Consider the following 26,415-nt stretch of genomic DNA (forward strand, 5'->3'; position numbering starts at 1 on the left):
GTCTGATTTTCTGTGGGTAGTTTCCTGTTAGGAAAAACAGAAGCTAGAGACAGAAGGATAAGAGGTACCTGTGGAGGCCTCAGCAGAGAGCACTGGTGTTCTATAGCCCCGGATCACCCCATAGATGGTGACTCTATAAGGGGTGTTGGCCTTGAGGCCCGGGACGTCCACAGCCCGCAGGCTGCCGGGCACCGTGAGGTTCTGAGCTGCCTCCGTCCTGTTGCCCTCCTGCACCTGAATGACAAAGTGCTCATAGGCCCGGTCAGCTGCGGTCCAGTTGAGTCTGAGGCCATCCCAGCCAACCTTGGTCACCGTGAGGTTTTCCAGTTCAGGGGCATGGTCTGAATAATGACAGAGATGGGTCAGTTAAACCATTCCTCAAATCGCTCTCCTTCTGGGAACCCAGAAATGGCAAACCCATTGCCAATGCTGAAAGTCCTGCGGTGGGAGCCGGGGCAGGGCCGAGTCCCGCGTTTCTGCATCCCCGAGTGCTGCTGTTGCCATCAAAACATCACCAGAAAAATCAATGTAATACTTATTTTGCCTTGTGGCATATTTGGGTGTGTCTTGTGGAAATGGCATATTCCTACTGACCAGTGTCCTGTGAATATAGAAAACTCTACATATCCACATTAGGAGTGCTCTAGGCTTCAGTTTCCATTTTGGAAAGTGTCTCTCATTCTAAGGATGAGATCATAAGGAACAGCCTTCTGCTATTCTCAGGATTCTTGGTCTGAGCTGCTCAGCCTTCTGTATTTTGAGAAAATGGGCTCCTCTTAGATTCCCTTCCTTCTCATGCTTCCTCAATCTCCTCCGGAAGGTCTGTTTTACAGTCTCTATGTTGGAATTTTTGACCGTTTCTGAGGCTCAAATCAGTTCACATAAACTACTTCAGAAAGATCAGAGATAAATTAACCACAATTCAAGGAAGGCATACTGAGGAAGGCGAGGAGTCTTTGCAAGATCGCCCCTTACTGGATGGAAAGACTAAGGCCTGGGAGGAACAGAGCTTATTAAAGCTCAATTAAAATCAAAGGTGATATTATCTTCATTCATCTCCTGAACACAAAAAGTACAATAACAATGCACCTGTCTGAATATGCCTTCAAGGTGATAATTTGCCCAGGGCTGAGCTTAAATGGGCTTTGTATGACCTAGGAAGAAAGGATTTCCTCTGGAAATGGATCTTGTAAACAACCGAGCAAGAACTGCCTTGAGCTCATTTAAAAGAACAAATTGTTTCTGTGTTTATGCCTCACATTGGCTGCTAGTTTCAAATGGACCCTATGTCCATTAAAGCACACTTCTAACCTGAAAATCCTAGCTTGAAATCTGATTGAAGGGGCGCCTAGGTGGCTCGGTTAAGTGTCCGACTTCGGCTGAGGTCATGATCTCATTGTCTGTGGGTTTGAGCCCTGCGTCAGGCTCTGTGCTGACAGCTCGCAGCCTGGAGCCTGCTTCGGATTCTGTGTCTCCCTCTCTCTCTGCCCCTCCCCTGCCTGTGCTCTGTCTCTCTCTCTCAAAAATAAAATAAACAGTAAAATTAAAAAAAAAAAATTGAAGATATCCTTTCTGAGGGATTTCTTTTCAAGAATCTATTTAATTCAGACTTTTCCAAGTCCTGGGGAAAGGTTCTTCCTAATGTTTTATATTGACAAAGCTTATCCTCCTTCAAATCTTGTTTGATCCAGAACAGGGGTCTGTAAACTATGATCTGAGGGTCAGATCTTGCCTGCTGTCTATTTTGGTAATGAACTGCTAACAATGGTTTTTATATTTTTTAATGATTGGGGGAAAAACCCAAAAAGAATATTTCATGACCTATGGAAATACAAATGAAATTCAAATTTTGGTGTCATAAATAAAGTTTTGTTGGAACACAGCCATGCTTGTTCATTCATGTATTGTTGATGGCTGCTTTGTGCTACAAAGGCACTCTTGAATAGTTGTGACAGAAACCTTATGGCCTGAAAAGTCTAAAATATTTACTATCTGGGCCTTACAGGAAATGTGCACCATACCTGATGTTGAACTACATCATACAGGCTCCTCATTTAACCCAAATTCATGCCCTGAAGCTCACCCAGAACCTCGTAGCAGTTCTTAACCACAAAAATGTGATCTTGATGAGAAAGAGAGGACCTATAACTCAAAGTGATCTGTCTGGTTTTGGAGAAAGAAAGGGAGAGTCACTCATCCTTAAACCCACTGGCCCTTGGGAGGCCAGGAGCAATGCTACAGAGATAAAACAGTCGTCTCCATGGCCTTGGGATTTAAGCACAGCTAAAATCAGAAGTGCATCCTTTCCAAATATTCTAGCAGTCTTCATGCATAAAAAACAATCTAAGCAACACATTAAGGTTGAAGAAATCAATCCTATAGCCCATAAATGTCCCCTCTTACCCTACTTCCTTCTTTTTTCTCCTCCTTCTGTCAAAACTGCTTGTCAGGAACTTCGCTAACATTGATGATTTTCCCCTTTATGTGAATTAAATCACTGTCTTTCCTTCTCAGGTAACTGCTTTTTAAGTTGTCTCTCTAATTCTGACATAAAACTTTTTTTTTTTCCCATGAAGACACTGTTAGGAATCAGGTTGTGGGGGGTGGGGGGCAGGTGAGGGGAGTTCCCTAACTGAGGCAGGCAGGAGGTGATGATGGTTTGTCTGTGAAAGCTTTTGCAGTAAAGACGGATGGAGAGAGCACAGGAGGGGATCCACAGTGGGGAGTGTCTTTTCTTGAGGAGAACCATCTTCTTTGGATCGGCTTTTTTTATATGCCACTGATACTATTATACAATGCCCCTCGCATCCTGCTTCATCTTTTCATACAGTTGACAGAGTAATTTTCACATAATGTCATGTTGCTCAGTAAATAGTAATAATCACGCGGATAATACTTCACCAAAATGTTTGACTATTCTTCCACTTTTTTTTTTTTTTTTTTTTTTTTTTGGCTAAGCAAATCAAGAAAGAGTATCAGTTTATCTTTAGTGAGCACTCTGTGAGTGTTTCCATAATGGGTGATATCCGTGCGCCCGCAATCTCTCATTAAATCAATGCTAGTCAGATAAGTAAAAGCTGTAACTTTCGCTGAATAAACTTGACTGAGAAATTAAAGGGAGAGAGATAATAATTATGAAATTGGAGGGAAGAACACGAATAAAAATACAGCAGACAATAGTTGAGGTGGGGACCAAAAGGCTTCACATAAATGCAGACTCTACATTTCAGCAACAAACGACACACTGGTGGGCTCACTGCCCCAGAAGCCCGGTGTTTCCGCTGTGGAGTTGCACGCTGGATTTCTTGGCATTTCTTTATGAAAAGGCTGTTGTCTTCTTCTTACAGCTGTGCACTGGCATCTACCCTCTGAACAATGTCAGTGGGCCTGGGAAATCAGAATTTCGAAATCCCAATTCTATGCTCATGGTGGCTTGACCAGCTGGCCTGAAGGAATTTCTGGCTGTGCTAACTTTAAACCTTTAGATGTGCCAACTTTAAATCTTCCACCATCTTGAAGATAGTAATTACCAAGTGCTGGCTGATTAGGAATTCACTTTTAGTGTTCATTAATGGGAGACCGTGATTCTCCCACAGCGGGGGGATGGCCAAATTCAAGCCCAAGGACCCCAAAGGGTAGATTTAATTGCTTTGATCTCATCTTGAAAAGTCAAGATAATTAAAATTAAAAGCCTTGCCTGCCTGAAAACTTTTCAGTGACTCTTTATCACTGTCAAGAATGAAGCCAGAGCCCCTCAACACAATATTCACTGCCCCTTGTAGACAGTCTCTGATGATGTCTCCAACCCCATACCTAGCTGTTCTCCCCTCCATCATACAGCAGGACTGGATAGCTTATGTTTCACTAATGTGAAGTTGCTCATGCCTTTGAGTTTCTCACATGCTGTTCCTCCTGCTGGAAATGTCATTACCCCCTTCTGCACTTCCTTCTCCTTTTCCTTTTTGAGGACTCAGCCAAGTATCACATCTTCCGAAGAGCCTTCTCTGATACCCTTCCTCCCCTTTGCTTGGGTCTGGAATGGGTAGTTGTTTCTGCTCCCATAGCTTCCCACACTTCCCTCTCAAACAGACTAGCTATATTCTTATAATTTGGGTTTGGGTTCTCTCTTTCTCATTGCAACATGCATCGTTTCTTGAGGAGAGGGGTTGTGTCTTCCTGTTCTATATACCAGCATTGCCTGGCCCATAGCAGTCAAGTAATAAATATTTGTTGGATGGTTAAATATTTGAATAAATTTGGTTTGCTCCATGAAAAAATAAAAATGGCATCGCAGCAGAATGTTCTCTGTTACTTGCAGCTGTGACTATAAGCAAAATTCCACCTTTCTGCTTCCCAAACCCTGGAGAATTACTGGAGTATCATTGTTGAGTCTTACGCTGGTATGGAAAGATGCTTTATTGGCCTTGTGTTTTACATATTCTGTCTGCTTTGTCCTTTACTGCTTATGGCAAATTCATGGCCTCCACTTTAAGCAGGACTCTTATTCTGAGATTAAGCAGAGTATATTCTGAGTTTATCAGAACATAAAGGTGGGGTTAGGCATGGGGGAGAGGCCTTGAACACACTAATTTTCTTCAACACTAACAGGGATAGTATCTTTCTCCTCCTCCCTTCCTTCCTTCCTCTCTCCCTCTCTCTCCCTCTCTCTCTCCCTTCCTTCCATCCTTCCTTCCTCCCTGTTTTTTTCTTTCTTTCTCTTTCTCCCCCTCCCTCCCTTCCCTTTCTCCCTCCTTTCTTTCCTTCCTTTTGTATCCAGAGTAAGCTTAATTGAAGACAACAGAATAGCTTCCCTTCCCTTAATCCTAAAGGTATAGCATTTGGGCTGTTAATGCAAACGTGGAAGGAAAAGACCAAGAAGTTCAATGGAAACACTACCCCTATGGAGTAGCTGGGGTCCCCGAATGCTCATGAAGCACACACAGTGTGCTTGGCTGTGCCTAAGGCAATGGGAATGCAGCACTGGATAAAAGGAAACAGAGTCTTTACATTCTGGTTGGTAGTAGGAGGCAGGTCATAGGCAAATAAATGAATTATTGAATAGTATCAGGCCAGGTCAGTGTCATGAGGAACTCTGGAGCAGCATGAAGGGCTAAATCAGGATGGGAACATGATTTCACACTGGTGGCCAGAGAAGTCTACTGAGATGACACTTGAGTTGAATAAAATGAGGGAGATGCCGATGAATAACTGGGAGAGGAGTGGCATTTAGGTAGCCGGTATAGCATGTACAAATGCCCTAAGGTAGGAGCAGGCTTGGTATACTCAAGGAACAGCGAGAAGGCCAGGGTGACCACGGTGAAATGCATAAGGGGACAAGTGGTGGGAGGGTCAGAGAGATTGGAAGGGCCAAATTCCGTAGGGCCATGTGGGCTGTGGTAGGGTCCTTGGATTGTATTTCAGGTGTGATGGGCAGTTAGCTTATGCATACTTTTAATTTGGTACTGCATCAATTCCACAGCTAGAGCTCCGGAATTCTCTGGGGGAAAAATGCTTTAGGGGCAGCCAATTCCACATCTCCATAAAACCCACAGATAATGAATAGCACTTCAGACTGCTGCTCTTCAGAAGTCTGTGATGCAGAACTGGGAGTTCCTTTCTTCTGAGGTTTGAACCTGAAGTCCTTTGACATTTTGGGACTCACAGCCACAGGGAACACTTGCCCAAGAGCGCCCGCTGTATCTGTTTCTTTTTTCTTTCCATATGTATGTTCTTCCCATATGGACAAGGCCAAGTGCCTATACTTGTACTTACACATACTCCACAACCAAGACCTGTTGGTCTTTATGGGTCCGTGCAAGAGCTTCCCCCCATTTTAAGCCTTTCATGATGCCCAGGAGTCACTGTGTGCTTCTGCTGCATCCTCTGTACCCCCAACTCTAGAAAGTGGAGTGTTGTGTTGTTGTCTGTCAATCTGTTTATCAGCAAGTTCCTTGGAAGCACACATATGTCCTAACTGATCCAGTAGCCACAGAACTTAACTCATGAAGCTCAGTAGCAGTACATTATTGAGCGAGGAAATGTAGGAGACTTGAAAACATAGAATTCAGGAGAGGAAAGAAACGCCCACCTAACTTTTAAGAAATTAAATTGTTCTATGGAGAAAGCCATAGGGAAAAATATTATGGAGATTGTGGAGGAAGAGCCAATAAAAGGAACTTTGCCCATTTTACTGAAATGAAGGACATCTTTAAATAGGCAACATGATTTTTTGGAAACTGTATTAAGAATGCATGGCTGCGGAAATGAAACCACTGAGCCTTTGGGATGCCAAAACTGGGCTCTTAGTCAGAGACAAAGTAATTCAAGCCTGTGGTTCACTTAAAAGCTTTCATCTTCTTGAGCGGCTGAGGCCTGGGGCTTCCCCCCTGGAGACAGGAGATAACCTAGCTCCAGCCAGGGGGTAAAATGATTGAGGGGAGATAGGAAACTCTTTGATATAGCATTTGTCAAACCCAAGGAAAGGCAAAAAGAGAGACAGAGAGAGAGAGGAGGAGGAGGAGGAGGAGGAGGAGGAGGAGAAAAAGAAGAAAAGAGGAGAAAGAGAGGAAGAAGAAAAAAGAGAAAGAAATGCTTTCTCTCTTGTTTTTCTGATTCTCTCTTGTTTTGCTGTCTCTTGACACCTCATGACAAGTTCATGTTTACAAATCTGAAATATTCAAATCTCTACCATAGAATTATTTCTTTTGGATTCTGTTTTGCTCTTCCCTTCTCTAGGATTAAATTGTCCCTCCAGAGCATCCTTAAGGATCATCACATAGCTGGGTGGGAAGCAGTACATGCACAGAGTCCATAGAATTGACCACCTGAGCTCACTTTAGACTCTCTGAGGAGGTTGATCTTTTTCTACCAAATAGCCTTTCTCTCTCCAACCGTTTTATGTGGGCAGTGACATGCTGAGACAGAAGACTACCTTTCCTAGACTTGCTTATAGCTAGGAGCAGCCTATGAACTATGAGAAATCAACGGTGAGGTTTCCAGAGAGACTCATCTAGGAGGTACTACTCCCTTTTGTTTTTCATTCTTCCTCCTCCATGCTGCCCAGAACACGGATGTGAAGGCTGTACTGCTAGAGCCAAGGACTAAGAATGGTGGAACAGAAACAGAGAAAAACCCAAGTCCCTGCTAACTTGGACCTGCTATGCCATACCCGAACCACCTAGGCTCAGATTTATCTTCTAAGAGAAGATATCAACTTCTGTTTTGCTTAAGTGACTGCTATTTGAGTTCTCTGTTACATGTAGGTGAAGGTGTTCATTCACAAATGACAAAGACTCTTCAAGGCATATCCAAATTTGCCCATCATTACAACGCCTTTTCTGATTTTCAAGATTGAGTTGGAGTAATATCTCTTCCCTAAAACTTTCTCTGGCTGCCCCTGATTCTCCCATTCACCCCTTTTCCTTGACTGCCTTCCATCCATCTAACATTCTAGTTAGTCTCCCTCACAGACAGGGAGAAGGAGCCCATAAGTGAAAATAACAATGCTAAGTATGTGACCCACTTGTCCCTCAAATATCAGCACAATACTGTGTATTCAGTGGGTTCTAGATAAATACTAATTAAATCAAGACTAAAGAATATTACTTTCAAGCCTTATAGAATTAACATTTCTGCCTATACCTCTTTGAAAAGTTTGGGGCCAAAATTATATGCACATATTTTTCATGTAGGAAGAATGGATGGTTTTTCTGATCGTTTTTTCAACTTAGCCACTGAGGAAGGGTGGCAGCAGGTACAAAGAACAGGATAACTGGGGTGGAAGGGACACTGGAGATCAGGATTTAGCAAACCAAGTTGGCCTCTTGACGACTAGGGAAAAAGAGAAAATGGGAAGGGCACTGTGAAAGGCTGCTCAAAGGACCATATGCAAATTTTCAGGTAACCTTAGAGGGAAGCAAAAGACCTGGAATAAAAACATTAGTGGGAGGGGTGCCAGGCTGGCTCAGTCAGTGGAGCCTGCAACTCTTGATCTCAGGGTCGTGAGTTCAAGCCCCACATTGGGTGTAGAGATTACTAAAAACAATAATAATAATAAATACATTAAAAAAACATTTAGTGAGAAATAACCGAAGAATTATTACCAACGTCATGGCCGTCTTGAAAAAATAATGAAGTGCAAAGTAAGTTATCGTTAGGCTAAAGAGAGAGGGGGGACAGAAAAAACCCCAGAAACAATTTGAAAGAGTCTGTAAAATGCACCAAATTAATTTAAAAAAAAGAACCAAAGACAAACACCAACCCTGATGCTTTAAGTTCTCCCAGGAAGAAATATTTAGCAAGCACTAAGTGATTTCCCAGCAGGAAGACTTTGCCGAATCAGCTGACAGGGGAAAGGTGGGGAAGTGGTTCCTTCACAGTGTTACTTATGTCGAGGAGGCACGAGGAGAGACAGTTGCGTGTTTTCTCACTTGCTTTCCCTTATGGAGACAGGCCGACTTAGGGGCCTGCAAACCTTGGAATCAACAGAGGGTGTGGAGGGAGCTCAGAGGCCGACCTCACCTGTGGACGCCTTCACTCGCGCCGGCTTGCTCTTGTGCCTGCCCTTCTCGGCTGTGAGGACGATGGTATATTCCTGCCCGGGTTCCAGGCCTCTCAGCACGTGGGAGGTGGCATCTCTCGGAAGCTGCACCTCCACCGGCTGCCCTGAGGGAAGGCTGTAGTTGAGGCGGTAGTGGTCAAACTTGGCCGAAGGCTTCCTCCAGAGCAGGGTCAGGTTGGTCTCCGTGGTTTCAGAAACCCGGAGGTCCTTGGGTGCATCCATGTCTGGGAGGAAAGCAGAGAGAGATGAACATTCCTCAGGCTGGGAGGCTGGGCTGCTTCTGGGGCTGGAGGGCAGCTCTGGGCTCCAATCCCAGCTCTGCATACAGGGGCTGGCTGGCTGTGGGCGACTTTCCCCTCTGAGCCTGGGTTTTCACTTTTGTCAACTGCTGCTGAACGTTGCCTTGGCATTTTGGAAGATTAAGAAGAATATAGTGGTACATCCATACCATGAAGTACTACTCCATTAAAAGCATCTAAAAAGAACTTTTAAATAACTTGAATGGACCTTGAGAGAATGACGCTGAGGGAAAAAGCCAATCTCTGGAGGCTGCATACTGGGTGAATCTTTATATGTAGCATTCTTGAAATAACATTACAGGGATGAAGGAAAGAACAGGGATTTGCCAAGGGTTAGGGAGAGGGAGAGAGAGGGAGGTGCCTGTGGCTACAAAAGAGGGGACAAAAGCGATCCTACTGATGGACTATTCTGTGTCTTAAAGACACCGGTGGATTAAAAAAGCTGCTGATGATAAAATTATGTACAACTAACTACACACACATACAAAAGTGAGTGCATGTAAAACTAGTGAAGTGTGCATAAAGTTGATAGCTTGCATCGATGTCAGTTTCCTGGTTGTGATACTATTCTAGGATTACGCAGCTTTATCCATTGGGGATCTCTCTGTGATATTTCTCGCAATAGCATGTGAATTGACAATTAGCTCGAAATGAAAAGATAAAAAAGAGTATGTGTGCAAGTGCTTAGCATTGGCTCCTGCATAAAGAGGAAGCTCCACGAGGCACGATCTATGTTCTCTCTGTACACCAGACCCTTTTTCTTCATGGTGCCTGGGGGAAGTAAGGAGGAGGCTGATGGAGAAGTAGAGGGAAGAGTTTCCTTTCCTTTCTTGCTTTTTTTTTAAAAATAAATTTTCCAGGAAAAAAAAGAAAGAAACTTGAGGAAAGAACCAATGGCTTCACATCATACCGCTCCTTACCACCCTCATCCAGAGGCTGGAGCTTCAGGATGGAATGGATAAGAGCAAAGTCTGTCTGAAACCATGTTCCTGCCACTTCTCATCTGTGGGACGAGGGTACATAATAAAAGTCAGGTGTTTCCTAAGAGAAAACCCCCCAGATATGTTTGGATTGGTTCATGGTTTACCAAAAAAATGGAAATGATTACCAACTTAAAAAAGTTTGCAGGTTTCTTATAAACTCTGGTTCCAATTTCTCCTAAAAAATTCTTGTTCCCCTCAGTATCATTGAGATGTGGCGTGCTTATGTTACTTTGGAATTAGACATCTGGGCTGGATGATCCTAGGGGCCTCTTTCTCCTCTGTGTGTCTACTGTTTCTTTCAAAGTAGGTTTTCTGTCGCCTGGGCCCTAGCGTGTCTGTATGCAGGAGCCCAGTGGTGGTGGGGATCCAGGATCCAGGGGCATCTCACCTGTGGCCGCATTGATGGTGGCCGGATCGCTCTCCTTGTCGGCCTTCACGGCAGACACTCCGATCCCATATTCAGTTCCCGGCCTCAGACCTAAGTGAGAAAGAATGTGCAGGTCGATATTATTCAGCCCCAAACTGGAAAGACTTTCAGAGGATCAGAAGAATGGCCCTGAGCTGCCTGTCGCCGGAGGCCGTGATTTCTCAGTGTCTGGTATGTTCTACAGACTGAGTCACTGAATTCCGAGTGAGAGAGGTAGCTGGGAACCGCAGCGTTTTCTCCTTGTGGAGGGCTGCAAAATGGGGCCCGCTGGGTCTGGGGTGCGCAGCTCACCTGTGAGCGTGGTTTTGGTTGTGGTTTGCTGGCTCCTTGGCACTTCCACCTCAGCATGGTCACCTCCGGAGATGGGCGCATACTTAATTCTGTAACTGTCAATGGCTGCCTTGCCATTCCTCCACTCCAGGGTGATGCTGTTGTCCGTCTGGGAGACGCGACGGAGATTCCTGGGAGCATCCAGGCCTGTGTGGAACAGGAAGGGACATTTATATCACAAACACCAGGCACCGGGAGAGTGGGAGTCTGACAGTTCAAGCGGAAACATGAAAGGCACCTACCCTTGGAGAAAAACGACAGTATCTCCCCCACACCCACCTGTACTGCTGATGCACAGATGGAAACAAATACTGCATGTAGGGCACCTCTCCCCTTTACTGATGTGTGTGATACTCTAGTCATGCACGCACTCCCCAGATTTTGTGCTTAAAAAAATATATATAAACAGAAACTTACAAATAAGGTCTGTGAGTATAAGTAAGAACTGGTCTGTTGTGCCCATCGCTGCATTTCTAATAAATCACACGGAGCTCACTGAGCTCCAAAGAAAATATTTATTGAATCAGTGATTGATTGACATCTTGGAACTTTTAAAAGGCTGCCACAGGCTAAGAGGTTACAGGCCTCTTTGTCATTCATGCTTTCCATAAACTGTACTTTATTATGAAAATATTTATTTGAATTTTATTTTAATCAGCTTTTGTCTGAGACTGTCAGACCAGCAGCACCTTCTATGTATGCTTTTCTTTTTATTTTATTTTATTTTTTTAATTTATTTTTTATTTTTATTTTTATTTTTTAAATTTTATTTTTAATGTTTATTTATTTTTGAGACAGAGAGAGACAGAGCATGAATGGGGGAGGGTCAGAGAGAGAGGGAGACACAGAATCTGAAGCAGGCTCCAGGCTCTGAGCTGTCAGCACAGAGTCCGACGCGGGGCTCGAACTCACGGGGCCGTGAGATCATGACCTGAGCCGAAGTTGGACGCTTAACCGACTGAGCCATCCAGGCGCCCCTATGTATGCTTTTTATTTTTATTTTTGGAAGGTTATTTGGGTATAGTTTTTTTTTTTCTTTGAAATACTACTCTCTAGGGGCACCTGGGTAGCTCAGTCAGTTAAGTGTCCGACTTCAGCTCAGGTCATGATCTCACAGTCTGTGAGTTCAAGTCCCATGTTGGGCTCTGTGCTGACAGCTCAGAGACTGGAGCCTGCTTTAGATTCTGTGTCTCCCTCTCTCTCTTCCCTTCCCCCACTTGTGCTCTGTCTCTCTCGCTCTCTCAAAAAAAAAACATTAAAAATATATATTACTCTCTACAATATTTTAGAATAAACACTTAAAGGAATGAAGTTTCCTTTTCCATTGTCCTACTGTAAAAGGAGCCTGGAAGGCACCCTAGCATGGAGTGAGAGAGGAGTCACAATCCCTTCCTGGCTGTTTACAGGCGAGGGCCCGTTACCTGTTGTGAAGGTCTCTTTGGCAGGGTTGCTGGACATGTCGCCCCTGCGGGAGATGAGGGACACCTCATACTCGGTGTCCGGCTTCAGGTTCCCGATGGAATACTGGTTCTCATCATGTGTGAGATCAATGGTGGTGCGGTCGCCGGGCACGTCTTTGATTCCGTAGGAGAGCTCGATGCCGTCAATTTCGGCCAAGGGCTTGAACCAAGTGATCAGAGCAGTGGTGTCTGTGACATCTTTCACCTCTATCTGGCCGGGGGCATCCAAGCCTGTTACAGGCAGACAACGGAGTGGTTTCAGAGACTGGGGCCAGGGCTAGGGGCTGAGCAGAGAGAGGCTTGCAGCCATCCAGATCCACTCCTGAATAGGTAGGTGTATACTGACCATCTGACCTTTTTTGTCTTTCTAGTCTCAATTTCTTATTTGACATGCTATAAATAGGGATGATGCCACTACCTTGAAGGATTTATTGGGTTTTTTTTTTCGCACATTAAAGGAGATAATGCTCACAAAGCATCTAGCACAGAGCCTGGAGCATGGCAGTTACATGATAAATGGTCGTAGCCCTGTTGTTATTATCAGTACGGTTCTCTTAAGTTGAAGAAACATGCTTAGGGCCTATTTCATTAGAAAACAAACAAACAGACAAACATTGATTTAGTTTCTCTGGCTTTTTAATTAGGCAAAACTGCCTGGATGGTTGATGACTTCTCCATTAGAATTATGGAGCCAAAAAGTGAGGCCACCCCTAGCTTGGCCAGGTATGGAGAGTCAGTTGTGATGAAACACTCCACACAGAAAGTCACAGCCATCCCAAGCCTCGCCATCTTTGTGCCTTTGTCTCAGCTCTCCTCCCACCCCACCCACTCTGGTGTTATCGTGTTGTGCTGTGTGTGTTGTGTTGTTGTGTGGTGACAGCAGGTGTGACATGCTATTTCTTACCTCCTGGCCTCTGCCCTTGCTTTTCCTTTGTATCTTCTTCCTGAGATTGCCCTTCCCCCTCCAAAAAAATCTCCCATTCAGCCTTCAAAACCTCACTGATATGTCCCTTCCTAACGAGGGCCCTGTTTGACCCTGTTGTAATCAGGTAAACACATTTACCCTTCCCAACGCGTATAAAGTTTTAGTTACATAAGATGGATAAGTCCTAGAGATGTGCTGGACAACACAGTGCCTACAGGTGACAACACAGCATCGTACACTTCACAACTCATGGAGAAGGTAGACCGCATTCTAAGTGCTCTTGCCACGATTAAAAATACGAGTGCCTTAATGCACTTTTTTCACTGTTGTGTACCACATTTCTCTACGGTTTATTCAAACTGTGTTATTCAATTTAGATAGGGCCTAAATTCATTCATTTAGAGAGTGGGTCCTTGAACCCTTTTAGTACCCAGCATAGCAGCAGACTTTGTCATTTATGTCTTCATTCTTTTTTTTTTTTCTCACGATATAAACAATTTTAATGCACACGTTAAGACAGACCAAGCATTCGGTAAATGCCTAAAATTAAGATATTAGGGCATTTAGTTAGTGTTTATTTCTTCAATTTAAAAATAGCTAAGTTTGTGTTTTCAGCATTGGTTGAGGAAACAATATCAAATGAAAGGAACTTTAGTTTTATATAGGAATGAGAAGAAGGAATAAGTCATAGCTGATTGTGAGAAACCTACACGGTCCATTGTTTGAATTCAAAGTGTTGATCCATCAGTCTCAGCTTACAGACGATGAACCCGTAGAATGCACAATGAAAATGAAGCTGCAATTCCACCGTGAAGCTGCCTGTCCCGTGTGCTTACAGGTGCCAGCAAGCACCCACACCACACCTGCTACGGTCCTTAGCAGCCCTTTCATAAGAAGGCTGGATCAAGTCAAGCTCACTGATCACCCCCCAAATCTGGGACCCTTGAACAGAGGACACTAGCTCTTACTACAATGCCAAGCACAGTGCCTATCATGTATGTCCTCACTCTCATGACAACCCCGTAAGGACACTGTAAACCCATTTTCCCGATGGTAGAGTCATTAAAGAAGCAGACTTGCACAAGGTGACAGTAAGCCGTGGAGCTGGAATTCACACTCGGGTGTGTGTGGGTCCAAAGCCCGTGCTCTTTCTCCTTTAAATGTGAACGCCTCTCAAAAGCATCCAGATGCCAGAAATGGTTGTCATACAGCCTTATACAGATACCAGAGGGAAGGAGCCAAAAATGCTTTGTCACCCAAACTTTAAGGTCCTTTAAGCCTGGATAAAGTTCAGGTATTAGCAAAATGAACACATACACGTCTGCCTCTCAGTGTTGATATTTATGTGATTAAGGAACTTCAGGCATTGGGATGTTTGCCCTGCTTAGAAGAATAAAGCAGCCGATCCCCAGAATTAAATTGAAAAGAAAGGGACAGACAAAAGAAAAATTTTTTTGTAGTTTCCCTACAAAAGCAAGTAAGCATTTGCTTGATTTCTTCTATGCCTTGGTGGTGATCTAATGATTTTTTTCCTGTTGATACCTGCTTTCTACCTACCACAGAGGGATGGTGTCAGCATGATGGAAAACACTTGCTTACAGAGGAGACAGTCTAGGAGTTGGCTCAGAGCTAGGCAGAATGTGCAAATATTTAAATGCAAGATGTTCTTTCTTGTCATTAGTCAACAGATTTAACTTTTCCAACAATCTCTTGCCAAAAAGAATCAATTTCTGAAACAGTTGGCACATACGGTATCTTGAAGATAAAAAGATTTTCTCAACTGGCAATGCAACATCATTTTATTTGTTTATTTATTGATGTTTAACAAATTTGCTTCTCGGTAAAACAGCTCCAAATTCAGATTGATTTTCCCCTCACCAAAGGATCTACTAGTGCCAAATTCTATTCTATCCCCAAGAAGCTCTGACATGTTTATTACTGAGTGACATTTAATTTATGTTCCTATTGGAGACAAGGGGTCAGCATTCTACATAAACCAGAGGCTAGTCAGTGCTAGTGGTAAGGGGATTGAAGTTACAAAACTAGACCCTGCTTACAGCTCTGCCCCTGATATTGTTAACCATGTGGTGTTTGTTAAATTGATTTAGATTCCCTAAGCCTCAGTTTCTACTAATAACAATAATATTTGCCCTACCTCTCTCACAAGACTGGTATATAGATTAGGTGATGTGGTATGGTCTTACCTATCTTGTACCTGTGCCCCCTTTGAAATGTCACTGTGAGCCTCCTCTCATCAAGAAACGCATCTATTTCCTCACCCCTGAAATCTGGACTGGCCTTGAGATTTGCCGTGACAGAGTGATATGGTGCCACTTTTCAGCCAGTCCAGCTGCCGGGGGAGCAGGCCCAGGCTGGCAGACTGAGGCTGAGACACCAGGTGAAGCAGAAAGGCACCATCCTGGTTAAGACCACCGAAGGCCAAGCAGCCCCCAGCCCGCACAGATGTGTAAGCGAGCCTGCTCAAGAACAGAATTGCTCAGCTGAGACCAACCCCAAATCATCCCCGTGCAGAACCATTGTTTTAAACCACTAAGTTTGGGGTTTGTTTTTTATAGAGCAAAATCTAGCTCATGCAGATGTTGTGTAAGGGGAAATGTTATCAACCAGAGGTGCTATGGGGTACAATCAGCTTTGTCACGGTGTCAGTGCTATTAAAGGTGATACTCACGGGTAGTGGTCACCCTCTTCAGGCCTGGGCCCCGGGTATTATTTTTCACGATGTGCAGAGAGATCTCATACTCTTGCCCAGGAGCTAGGCCAGTTTGCCTGTATGTGGTCTCTGGTCTCCTCAGGCTTTTGGTGATCTCTCCCTCATCTTCTTTATTCTGAAAGATAGGAACACCTTGGTAAGAACTAAAGGAAGGGGATGCCTGGGTGGCTCAGTCGGTTAAGCAGCTGACTTCGGCTCAGGTCATGATCTCACAGTTCATGTGTTCAAGCCCCGTGTTGGGCTCTGGGCTGACAGCTCAGCTCAGAGCTCAGAGCCTGGAGCCTGCTTTGGATTCTGTGACTCCCTCTATCTCTGCCTCTCCCCTGCTTGCACTCTGTTTCTCTCTTTCAAAAATAAATACATATTAAAAAAAAAAAAAGAACTAAAGAAGGTGCCAGCCTCTTCTTTCATGTGATTTACTCCTCTGAATCCCTTCCTTCACTAAGCACTCACTAGGCATCAGATCACCTTGGCAGGTGCTGAGGACACAGACATGATAAGGACATTTCTCAAGTTTGCTTCTCCCTCTTGTAAACCAATCTGCTCACTCCTCTGACACTCAAGTCAAGTGACAGAATGTGAGAGCCAAAGCAGTTCTAGAGCCACAAACTCAATCCTTCCTTTGATAGACCGGGAAGCCGGCATCACAGAAGTTGGGTGGCTGTCCCATAGTCATGCAGTTAGTTAGTAGCAGAGCCTGGGCTTGGACTCAGGAACCCACTTTCCTGCCTCATACGTGCTTTTAGGCCCAGAGAGAAGGGATACTCAATCTCAGATATGCCTGGGGACATTTGGAGACAGAGGTCATTTCTTCTCTTCTTTGCCTCCGAGTAGAGATTTGCCAGACCATGAGGCACAAAGGGAACCTAAGATGGCTTAGCATCTACCTGAGCTCACAGCCCTAAGAGCTATGTTTACTGACTTCTTAAAATAACTGAAAATATATATGCAAACATGCAGGGGCTAAGCACAGCCCTGACCCCCACCAGCAGCTAAGGAAATAAAGTTGATATAAAAGTGTGTAGAGCCCTCGGACCATCTTTCAGATCCCTGAGGTCACATATGCCCACTCCTCTGGGTGCCTTACCATATTCCGGAAGATGATCTCCCACGTCTCAAAAGCGATGTCCAGAGGATCCCACTCCACCTCCACAGATGTCTCCTTGATGGACTTGAACTTGAGGCCTTCAGGTGCAGGCAAGTCTGTCAGGAAGACCAGAGAGAAGGATTCTGCATGTGTGTGTGGAGAGTGACAGAGCGGTGATTCCCCTAAACCCCACTGGTGGATGCCTCACTCCGTCAGGGCTGGAGTGTATTTCTGACTGCTTCAGGGATACTGTCTACTGATGAGGCAGTGTGAAAATTAACATCGGGACCCACCATATGATTAAACACTGGCAATTTTGTATGGTTAAACCTGTTATGTAGAAGGGTTTGGAATCAGACAGAATGGACTCAAATCTAAGCTCCACCATTACCAGCTTTGTGTGCGTAAGCAAGTTGTACCAAGAGCCTTAGCTTCTCCACTCAGGAGGGGGAGGTAAGTATGCCTGTTTCTTTTGGGGAACTAAGTGAGGACTGAGTGATATACTGCATCACGTAGACTGCTGGGCATGCCTCCTGGCACATGGCCCACATTTAATACGTGGCAGCCAATGTTATTATTGCTAAGCAAAGAAAAAGATCAATTTCTAGACACAACTTGCTTTTAAGGTATGAAGGTAATTATACTGATATTGGATTCTTAAAGGAATAACTTGAACTCTGTAAAGTTTCCACTTTGTGAAAACATATAGGGACAGTGAGCTCCATAGAAAGGCTGTAGTAGAACAGAATGGTTAAGAGTATCAACCTGCAACCAGACTTCCAGGGTTTAAATCCTCACCATTTATGATTTGGGATTAGATGCTTAACCATTCAGTCTCAGTCTCCTCGTTTGTAAAATGGGTTAATACTTGCCCCTATCTTATAGAGTTATTATGAGTCAAGTGAATTAGTATATGAGGGGTTTCTTTAAAAAAAAAAGATTCAATGGGTTTAGCTGGATCCCAAGGTCTTAATTGGTGTAATTGTGACAGGACAGCTATACAGCTATGGGGGCAAAGGTGGAGCAGGGACTCATGGGGGTGGTGGTTATGCACTGGGAAAACAGAGGGCGGTAGAGGCTGTCAGGGGGTTGGGGGTGGGTTCTGCTCACTCACAAGTGGCCACCCTGGCACTGACGGGAATGCTCTTCTTGTTTTCCAGGATGGCGAACACGCGGATAAAGTACTCCACACCAGGCTCCAACTCCCGGATGGTGGCGGATGTCTGGTCCCCGGGCACGCGGAACTGCATTTCCAGGCCATCCTCGTGGGTGGGTGTGTACACGACGAGGTACTCGGTGACCCGCATCTCATTGTCCCAAGCCAGGTTCACGGTCTCTTCTGTCACTTCTGTCACAACGAGGTCTTTGGGAGGGGACACTGGCAGGAATAAGAAAGGACAGCTTGGGTCGGGTTTTGTCAGTAAGGTACTCTGTGAATTCTCTCTAGGTTTGTTTCCCTTGACTTGTCCCTTCCACGGCCAATCACAGAGGCCTAAAACCCAGCTTCCGTTTTTTAAAATGAAAAAGGTCATCAAGGACCCCCTGCTGTGATCCAACCTTAAAACCTTTGGTGGCCTTCAGGCTAAAGTTCTGGGCCTGCAACATGGCCTTCTGGTTTCTTTGGGACCCGGCCCCTCTGAATTCTCTGTTCTCTGGATATTAGTTCAGATTCAGGCCATCTGCATGGGAACGTGCAGGCTGAGCTTAGCTCCCGGCTCTGAACTTGAGATCACACGCTGTTAGTGCTGGAAGGCTATCTGGGACTCATTTGGTCCAATTCTTTCATTTTCTAGATGTGAGTGAGGCAGAAGAACTGGCCCAACTTTGTGTATCTCATCACATTTGAGGCTTACACCTCCTCCTTGCCAGCCTGCTGTTCTTTTCAACCAGGCTTCCCTGCCTTGGGCACATTAAACACATTTATTTATCCCTATCAATAATACCTTTAATCAGAGCAGAAATTCTCTATTACAACACGTACGGTATGGGTGCGTGAGAGGGGTACAAAGACCCCCCCCCCCCTCACTGAACATGAGCATTATCATTCTTGGTTGTATTTTCACTCACTGTTTATTGAGCACTTACTGTATACTGTGCCTTGTGCTGTCAGGATAGTGTTCCTTTAAGGAGCTCATAATCCTTGGGATTAAAGACTATTATGAAAAAAAAATGATTTAAGAGATGGGCCTGCCTCATAAGTGATTAGCACTCACTCTCTAGCTGAGTGTGCAGTTAAAACAGTTTGTTTAATGTAATCTCACTGTCCATTCAATTGAGCTGAGTCTTTGCTTCCATCCAAATAGAGGGCTTTAGTTTATTTCTGGTTCGGTGTCAGTGGGGAGTAAGAGAGAAGGCTCATATTTAGCAAAGAGGCTGTTAAAATCATTTTGTCTACCTCACCATGGGCACTGGGCGTTAAACTTGGGGTAGACGAGTCAGGTAAACCAAACAGCTCTACCATGTATGAGCTAGGTGTCCTTGGGACAATTCTATGACCTCCCTGAGCTTCTGAGCCTTCAAATAGATAGCCCCGTGACAGGTGAATAACCAGGGCCTCTGTAAAGGTGTGCATGTGTGCGCGTGTGTGCGCGTGCACACAGGTGGCTCTCCAAAGCGCACCCACCACAGGCTCCCTCACAGCCAAGGCTGCGCTGGTTCAGTACGGACTCACCCTCCGAGCAGTCCTCCCCAGCATGGCCCTCGCTGCAGATGCAGTGGCCCTCCACGCACTGCCCCCAGCCACTGCAGTCGTTGGGGCAGGAGCGACGCCCACAGTCCGGGCCCTCGAAGCCCTCCTGGCAGACGCACTGACCGTCCTCGCAGCGGCCCCGGCCGTGACAGTCTCCGGGACACCTCCGCTCCTTGCAGGCTGTGCCCATGAAGCCTTCACGGCAAACGCACTGCCCGTTCACGCAGCGGCCTTGGCCGTGGCAGTCGCCTGGGCATGCGAGCTCCGCGCAGTCGGGGCCCGTGAAGCCGTGCTCGCACTCGCACCGCCCGTCCACACAGTGGCCCCGGTTGCTGCAGTCCCCGGGGCACCGCAGGTCGCGGCAGTCTTCGCCCGTGTAGCCGTCATCACAGACGCACATGCCGTTCACGCAGCGGCCGTGCCGGTGGCAGTCGTTGGGGCAGCTCATCTCACTGCAGTCATAGCCCTGGAAGCCCTGCTCGCACACGCACTTGCCCTGCACGCAGCGGCCCCGGCTGTGACAGTCGTTGGGGCACCGCAGCTGGCCGCAGTCCTCCCCTGTGTGGCCCTCGTCACACACGCACTGCCCGTTGACGCAGCGGCCGTGGCCGCTACAGCCATTGGGACACCTGAGCTCGCTGCAGTCCGCACCTGTGAAACCGTCGTCACACTCACACCTCCCGTCGACGCAGCGGCCGCGGTTGTGACAGTCGGCGGGACACCTCTTCTCGCTGCAGTCGGCCCCGGCGAAGCCCGGCTCGCACACGCACTGGCCCTGCTCGCACCGGCCCCGGCCCGAGCAGGCGTTCGGGCAGCTGAGCTGGCCGCAGTCCTCGCCCGCGAAGCCCTGCTCGCAGTAGCAGGTCCCGTTGACACAGCGGCCCCGGTCGAAGCAGTCGTTGGGGCAGATGAGCTCGCTGCAGTCCTCACCCGTAAAGCCCTCGTCGCAGACACACTCGTTTTCCACGCACCTGCCGCGGTCGTAGCAGTTGTTGAGGCACAGGGGCTCGTTGCAGTCGTGGCCCGCAAAGCCGTCCCGGCACACGCACTGGCCGTCCACGCACCTGCCGTGCTCCTCGCTGCACGGCACCGGGCACACCTCCTGGCTGCAGTCGGCCCCCGTGTAGCCTTCGAAACACACGCAGACCCCACTCACGCACTTGCCCTGGTCGTTGCAGTCACTGGGACAGGCCAGCTGGCTGCAGTCCTCCCCAGTGAAGCCCTCATCGCAGACGCACTGCCCGTCAAGGCACTGGCCCCGCAGGTGACAGTTGCCTGGGCATTCAGGCTCAGAGCAGTTGGGGCCTTTCCAGCCGGGTTCACAAACACAGCCGCATCCTTCCGTGCTGAAGTTCCCGTGGCCACTGCAGAAGGGCCTGGTGTCCAGGCGGCCTACAAGAGAGAAGAGGCAGGCCGCTGATTGTAAGCAGCTGGTTTCCAGGTCACCACCTGTCAAACCCAGCTTCAAATTCAGCCAGAAGAGGGTGGCACCCTCTGGCTCCAACTGGCTTAAAAACTAGTTGCTTAGTGTGTGAAATCAGAGGGGACTGGCATCCAATTAGAGTAGGCACGAATTCGTAACCTGTACTTTCTGAAATTGTACATTCATGTGCAAGATTGTGTGTTAATGTGTGTATCTGTGTGTGGTGTGTGTGTGTGTGTGTGTGTGTGTGTGTGTGTGTGTGTGTGTGTGTTTGTGTGTGTGTGTGTTCCCCCCACCTCCCTGGGGGAGGATCTATAGTTTTTATCGAATTTTTACGTATTCCCAGGACCCCAGTGATTACAAACCACTGCCTTGTGGAACAGGTTATGCTGGGCCATGTTATTTTTCCCGAACCTAGCCAAGGTCAAGCACATAAGAGAACAATTGTTTCACACAAGAAATATTTGTTGAACTGAACTCTGAATTCTGATTCTGGCTCAATAGCTGTGCCGCATTTGGAAAGACACTTAGATGCTCTGAAGATCAGTTTCTTCATCGGTCAAGTGGTACCAAGAGCCCACTTCCCTTGGGTTTATCAGGGTTAAGTGAGGACATTATGAACCTACTCTTGTTCTCATTGTGATTTTCTCCTGCAGAGATTTTGGGGTTGACTCAAGTCGGTATGTGGGTTTACGCTCTACAGCAGGGAGCAAGGCAATTAATAAAATGGTTGGAAAGGTAAGAATTAAATATATGTTTTCATGTATGGTAGCCACTAGACACATGTGGGTATTAATTGCATTGTGGCTAGTCTGAATTGAGAGTTGCTAAGGAAGTTAAATACATATAGGATTGCAAAGACTAAGCTTAATGAAGGGAATATAAAATATCCTTTTTTTGTATTAATAATTTTGTATTGATTCTAGGCTGAAAAGTGGATAATTTGGCTACACTGAGTTAAATAAAACAGTTGATTGAAATTATTTTTACCTGTTCCTTTTTCATATCATTAGTGTGACTACTGAAGATTTAAGAATACATATCTGGCTCATGTTATATTTCTACTGGACAACACCACACTGAATAATTATTTCAACCCAGTCTTTAGCATTAACCCTGTTGTGTAACTCCCATTTGCATTTTCCAGGGAATCGATAGATATTGAATATAAAGTAATTTGTGTATAAAGAAAACTTTTTTTTTTTTTTTGCCTTGGAAACCTAGAGCCTGCCCTATAGTACTCTCCATTTACGGTGATTAGGCCTACTCTTTTTAAAAAAATGTTTTATTCATTAAAAAAATATAACTGTTAAACATACATATTGAAATATGTCTAAGGTTGCTAATTGTCAAATAAATAGAAATTAAAATAACGAAGTACCATTTAATCCTTATATTACTTTCCTTCCAAATTTTAATAAATACATGTGCATTGTAAAATAAATAAATAAATAAATAAATAAATAAATAAATAAATAAAAAGTTTTATTTACTTAATTTGAGTGAGAGAGACAGAGAGAGAGAAAGAGGTAGAGGGGCAGAGAGAAAGAAAATCCCAAGCAGGATTCACGTTGTCAGTGCAGAGCCCAACACGGGGCTCAAACCCATGAACTGTGAGATCATGACCCGAGCCAAAATCAAGAGTCAGACACTTAACTGATTGAGCCACCCAGGCACCTCAATTAGGACTACTCTTGAAATACCTTATCAAAGTGCTTTCTGGTAATTTTTTCTGAGTGGCAGTAATAAAGAGGTTCATCTCTGATTTGAAGCTACTTAAAGTCCCGGTGCTCTGTGCTCTGTCAGCTCTAGGGAGTAGAGATGAACACAATTTGGAAGTGGCAAAATTCCCGACAAAGAGGATGCCCTGGAGACAGAGTATCATGGGGGGAGTGTGAGTTCTGGAGACCACAGGCACACTCAGAGCTCCTCTCTCTTATTACTCTTGGTGCCCTTTTTGAATCTCAGTTGTCAGATCTGTAGAATGGGAGTATTAAACCATACTCCAGAGGGTTGTTGGGAGGGTTCAATGAGATAATGAGTTACAGTGCCTGATACATAAAGGGGCTCAATGCATATTGTGATCGTCATTGGAGTTGCCATTATACTGGAAGATTATTTTCCAATTCCCAGATTTAGTACCACCATAAACAGAACTGTGTCTTTGTAAAAACACCAGGGTGTGGGATATCGTGGCTCAAGTCCTACCTCAGCCACTGGTGGCAGGACCTTGAAGAATCCCATCCTCCTTCTGGACCTTAGTTTCCAAGCCTGTACAAGGAGGTGATGGGGCCATATCAGCACCTTTCAGGGAGTGATCTTGGGCCAGAAACTTCATAAATATGCTCACAGGTTTTGAGGTAGAGAGTGTGTAGATCCTGTGGTCAAATAAGTGTTAGAGACTAGCCATTAAAATGGAACAAGATTTTTCCAAGCAAGACTTCTCAGAAGCCTAGAAACTCCTCTGAGAAACATTTGTCATCAAGACTCTCCAAGAGCAGAACAGAGATGGTTACATTCTCCACATTTATTTGACCATAAAATCTCTTTTCAATGAACACTTTGTGAGGCTAGTTCCCACAGGGAACCCCTTTGGAAACAACTGATGGATCTGGCCACGCCCATCATTTCTCCCATCTGGACAGTGAGGCGCTGGGCGTACCTTCAGCAGGCTGGAGACAGCAGCCTGCTCCTGTGGTGCACTGCTCCCGCAGGGAAGACACCATATTCTCCAGCTCCTCCAGTCTGCTCAGAAGCTCCTTGATATCAGGAGCCGCGGCACAGCCACAGGCCCGCCGGGGGATATTGATGCGGTGTGTGAAGACGATCTGATTTTCCCCGTCTACTGTGTGCTCCTGGAAGCTTTCACTGGGCTCTGATGGTGGTGGGGCCAGGTCTTTCTCCCCACTAGCGGATTCCAGATCCACTGAGCACTGGGAACCTACTGGCAGCTTGATGTTGTAGACATGGTTAAACACCACTGGCTGGTGTTCCTCGGGCAGAGTGACATTCACCCCACTCTGTCGCTTGTGCCGGATGACCTTCTTGAGGACCCCACCTTCAGTAGTGAGGGTAAGCAAAGCTAAGAAGATGCCCGCCAACATCACCATGGCCCCCATGGTGGAGGTGGGTTTGGCTGGGTGTTTCTATGTTCTTGGATCTTAGGGTGTCTCACTCTCAGGCAGAAGTGGGGATGTGGAAGCACAGAGTAGAATCCAGATCAGTTTGTTCCTGATCTTCTTGAAGGAATTCTCTTCTACAATAAGGGAAAACAAGAAGTGTGTTAGTTCCATTACTGATTGAATCTATTGAATATCATCATTCCAAGTGAATTTTGATTTTCTGTCTCCTGTGTTTGAAGTTCTCCTGATATTCTTTCAGTATTCACCGTAGTGCTGATACAAACTGGTCTCTAACAGAATATTGCAGGGGTGTCTGGATGGCTCAGTCACTTAAACATCCAACTTTGGCTCAGGTCGTGATCTCATGGTTTGTGAGTTCAAGCCCCACATGGGGCTCTGTGCTGACAGCTCTGGGCCTGAGAGGGATTCTGTGTCTCCCTCTCTCTCTCTGCCCCTCCCTGCTTGCACTCTCTCTCTCTCTCTCAAAAACAAACGTTAAATTTTTTTTATAAAAAATAAAAGAATATTACAATCTTGAAGGCATGATTCACTCACTTTTCAGCTTCTGGAAATATAGGGAGACAGCTGAGAATAGACAGTAGGACAAAAATTTGGAATATTATAGACCAGACCTGGGTTTTGATCTCAGCTCTAGCTCTGTGCCTCTGGGTAAGTCATGTAACTTTTCTTTGTCCTATGTTACTTTCTATACAGTGAATGGCTAAAGTGAGGGTTAAAGTAATGATATCAGTAAAAATACTAAGTAGAAATATTTCATGGATTTACGGATCCCTTCAATATTTACTAGAGGAGCCCACTGAGTCCTTGTATTGATATGAAGGTCATCATCCCAGTAGATGTCCAGTAATTCCTGTCTCTTATTTTTGATCCTCCAATCTGCATTGAGCAGCATCCACTGGTTCTCTCTGCTCTGGGAGGCAGAAGTTCAAACGATGAATGCCAGAAGGCAAGGTGAGTTTCAATTACAGCCTAGCTTCTTACTAGTTATGCGGCTGTAGGAATAGTATACTCTACCTCTTTTGAGCCTCTGTTTCTCTTTTCCTTGATTTATTTCTAAAGGCTTAAAAAGTCAGTTTTTTTGTGTGAAGAATCTGACACAATGTTTCTAAACCAGTTGTTCAAACCATGATCAAGGGCAAGAGATGGCTCAGAAAGAATGCCCACCAGCCTCTGATGTTTTATCCAGTCTACAAGTACTTGTACTAGTCTTACTGAGTGTTATAGACTAAATCTTGTCCTCATCTCCCCTCAAATTCATATATTGAAGCCCTAACCACCCATAAGACTATATTTGGTGATGGGGCTTTAGCGAGGTAATTAAGTTTAAATGAGGTCATCAGGGAGGGTCCCTACTCTGCTGGTGCTCTTGTCCTTATAAGAAAAGGAAGAGACACCAGATGACAGATCTCTCCCTCTTGTCTCCCTCTCTCTCTTTCTCTCTGCTTGTGCACAGAGGAAAGGTCATGTGAGGACACAGTGAGAAAGCAGCCATCTGCAAGCCAAGAAGAGAGGCTTCCCCAGAACTGAATCTTCCAGCACCTTGAACTGGGACATCTATTCTCTAGAACATGTAAGAAAATAAATTTTTGGGGGCGCCTGGGTGGCTCCGTTGGTTAAGCATCCGACTTAGCCCAAGTCATGATCTCACAGTTTGTGAGTTTCAGCTCCACATCGGGCTCTGTGCTGGCAGCTTAGAGCCTGGACCCTGCTTCAAATTCTATGTTTCCCTCTCTCTCTGCTCCTCCCCTGCTCATGCTCTGTCTCTCTCTCCTTCAAAAATAAATAAACATTGATTAAAAAAAAGAAAAAAAGAAAATAAATTTTTGTTGTTAAGCCAAAATAACAATCTATGGTATGTTGTTATAATAGCCCAAGCAGATTAATATACTGAGTTTTCTACAATAATCAGAGTTCTGTAGAGGTAGAAATAAACATAAGACCAACTGCCTACCCTTAGAGGCCTTAACAATAGATTATAAATAAAATGGAACCACACATTTAGTACTTAAGGAACAAAGCAAGAAGGAAAGCAAATTACTGATACTGTGATATAGAGTATAACTGCTTATGAAATTTGAAAAAAATAAAAATAATTGTCAAAAGAGTGGTAATTGGAAAGGATAGAATTTAAACTGAGCCTTAGAGAGTGAAAAGCATTAGGTACCAACAGAGTATGGAGGAGAGTATGCTATTGTGAGGCAGTTCTTACCTTGCTAAATTGTCTTATTCATCTGTCTTATGACTATTTACCAGTACAGCTAATCAACATAGTGGAGGAAAGGGTTGTTGTCAAAGGTCTTTGAGAAATTATTTTTTAAATAATTTTTTAAGTTTATTTATTTTGAGATAGAGAGAGAG

At 45.2% G+C, this 26,415-nt stretch overlaps 1 protein-coding gene across 9 annotated transcripts in view; it reads right to left on the reverse strand.

The window, feature by feature from the left end:
- TNC (tenascin C) overlaps window positions 1–26,415 on the reverse strand; it is a 94,657-nt gene that overhangs the window by 42,309 nt on the left and 25,933 nt on the right. For 8 of the 9 annotated variants that reach the window (XM_019454038.2, XM_019454041.2, XM_019454039.2 and 5 more), the window contains exons 2-11: window positions 23,577–24,170; window positions 19,474–20,883; window positions 17,917–18,180; window positions 16,803–16,918; window positions 15,674–15,830; window positions 12,021–12,290; window positions 10,561–10,746; window positions 10,231–10,320; window positions 8,521–8,784; window positions 69–341 (exon numbers count right to left, since the gene is read on the reverse strand). In XM_019454038.2, coding sequence (XP_019309583.2) covers window positions 69–341; window positions 8,521–8,784; window positions 10,231–10,320; window positions 10,561–10,746; window positions 12,021–12,290; window positions 15,674–15,830; window positions 16,803–16,918; window positions 17,917–18,180; window positions 19,474–20,883; window positions 23,577–24,033 — 3,487 coding nt within the window. In that variant the 5' untranslated portion in view covers window positions 24,034–24,170. The remainder of the gene's footprint in view (window positions 1–68; window positions 342–8,520; window positions 8,785–10,230; window positions 10,321–10,560; window positions 10,747–12,020; window positions 12,291–15,673; window positions 15,831–16,802; window positions 16,919–17,916; window positions 18,181–19,473; window positions 20,884–23,576; window positions 24,171–26,415) is intronic. The other variant, XM_019454046.2, reaches the window with a different exon arrangement.

Source organism: Panthera pardus, unplaced genomic scaffold (genome assembly GCF_024362965.1).
Source record: "Panthera pardus isolate Hobbes unplaced genomic scaffold, ASM2436296v1 HiC_scaffold_20, whole genome shotgun sequence".
NCBI classification, from domain to species: domain Eukaryota; kingdom Metazoa; phylum Chordata; class Mammalia; order Carnivora; family Felidae; genus Panthera; species Panthera pardus.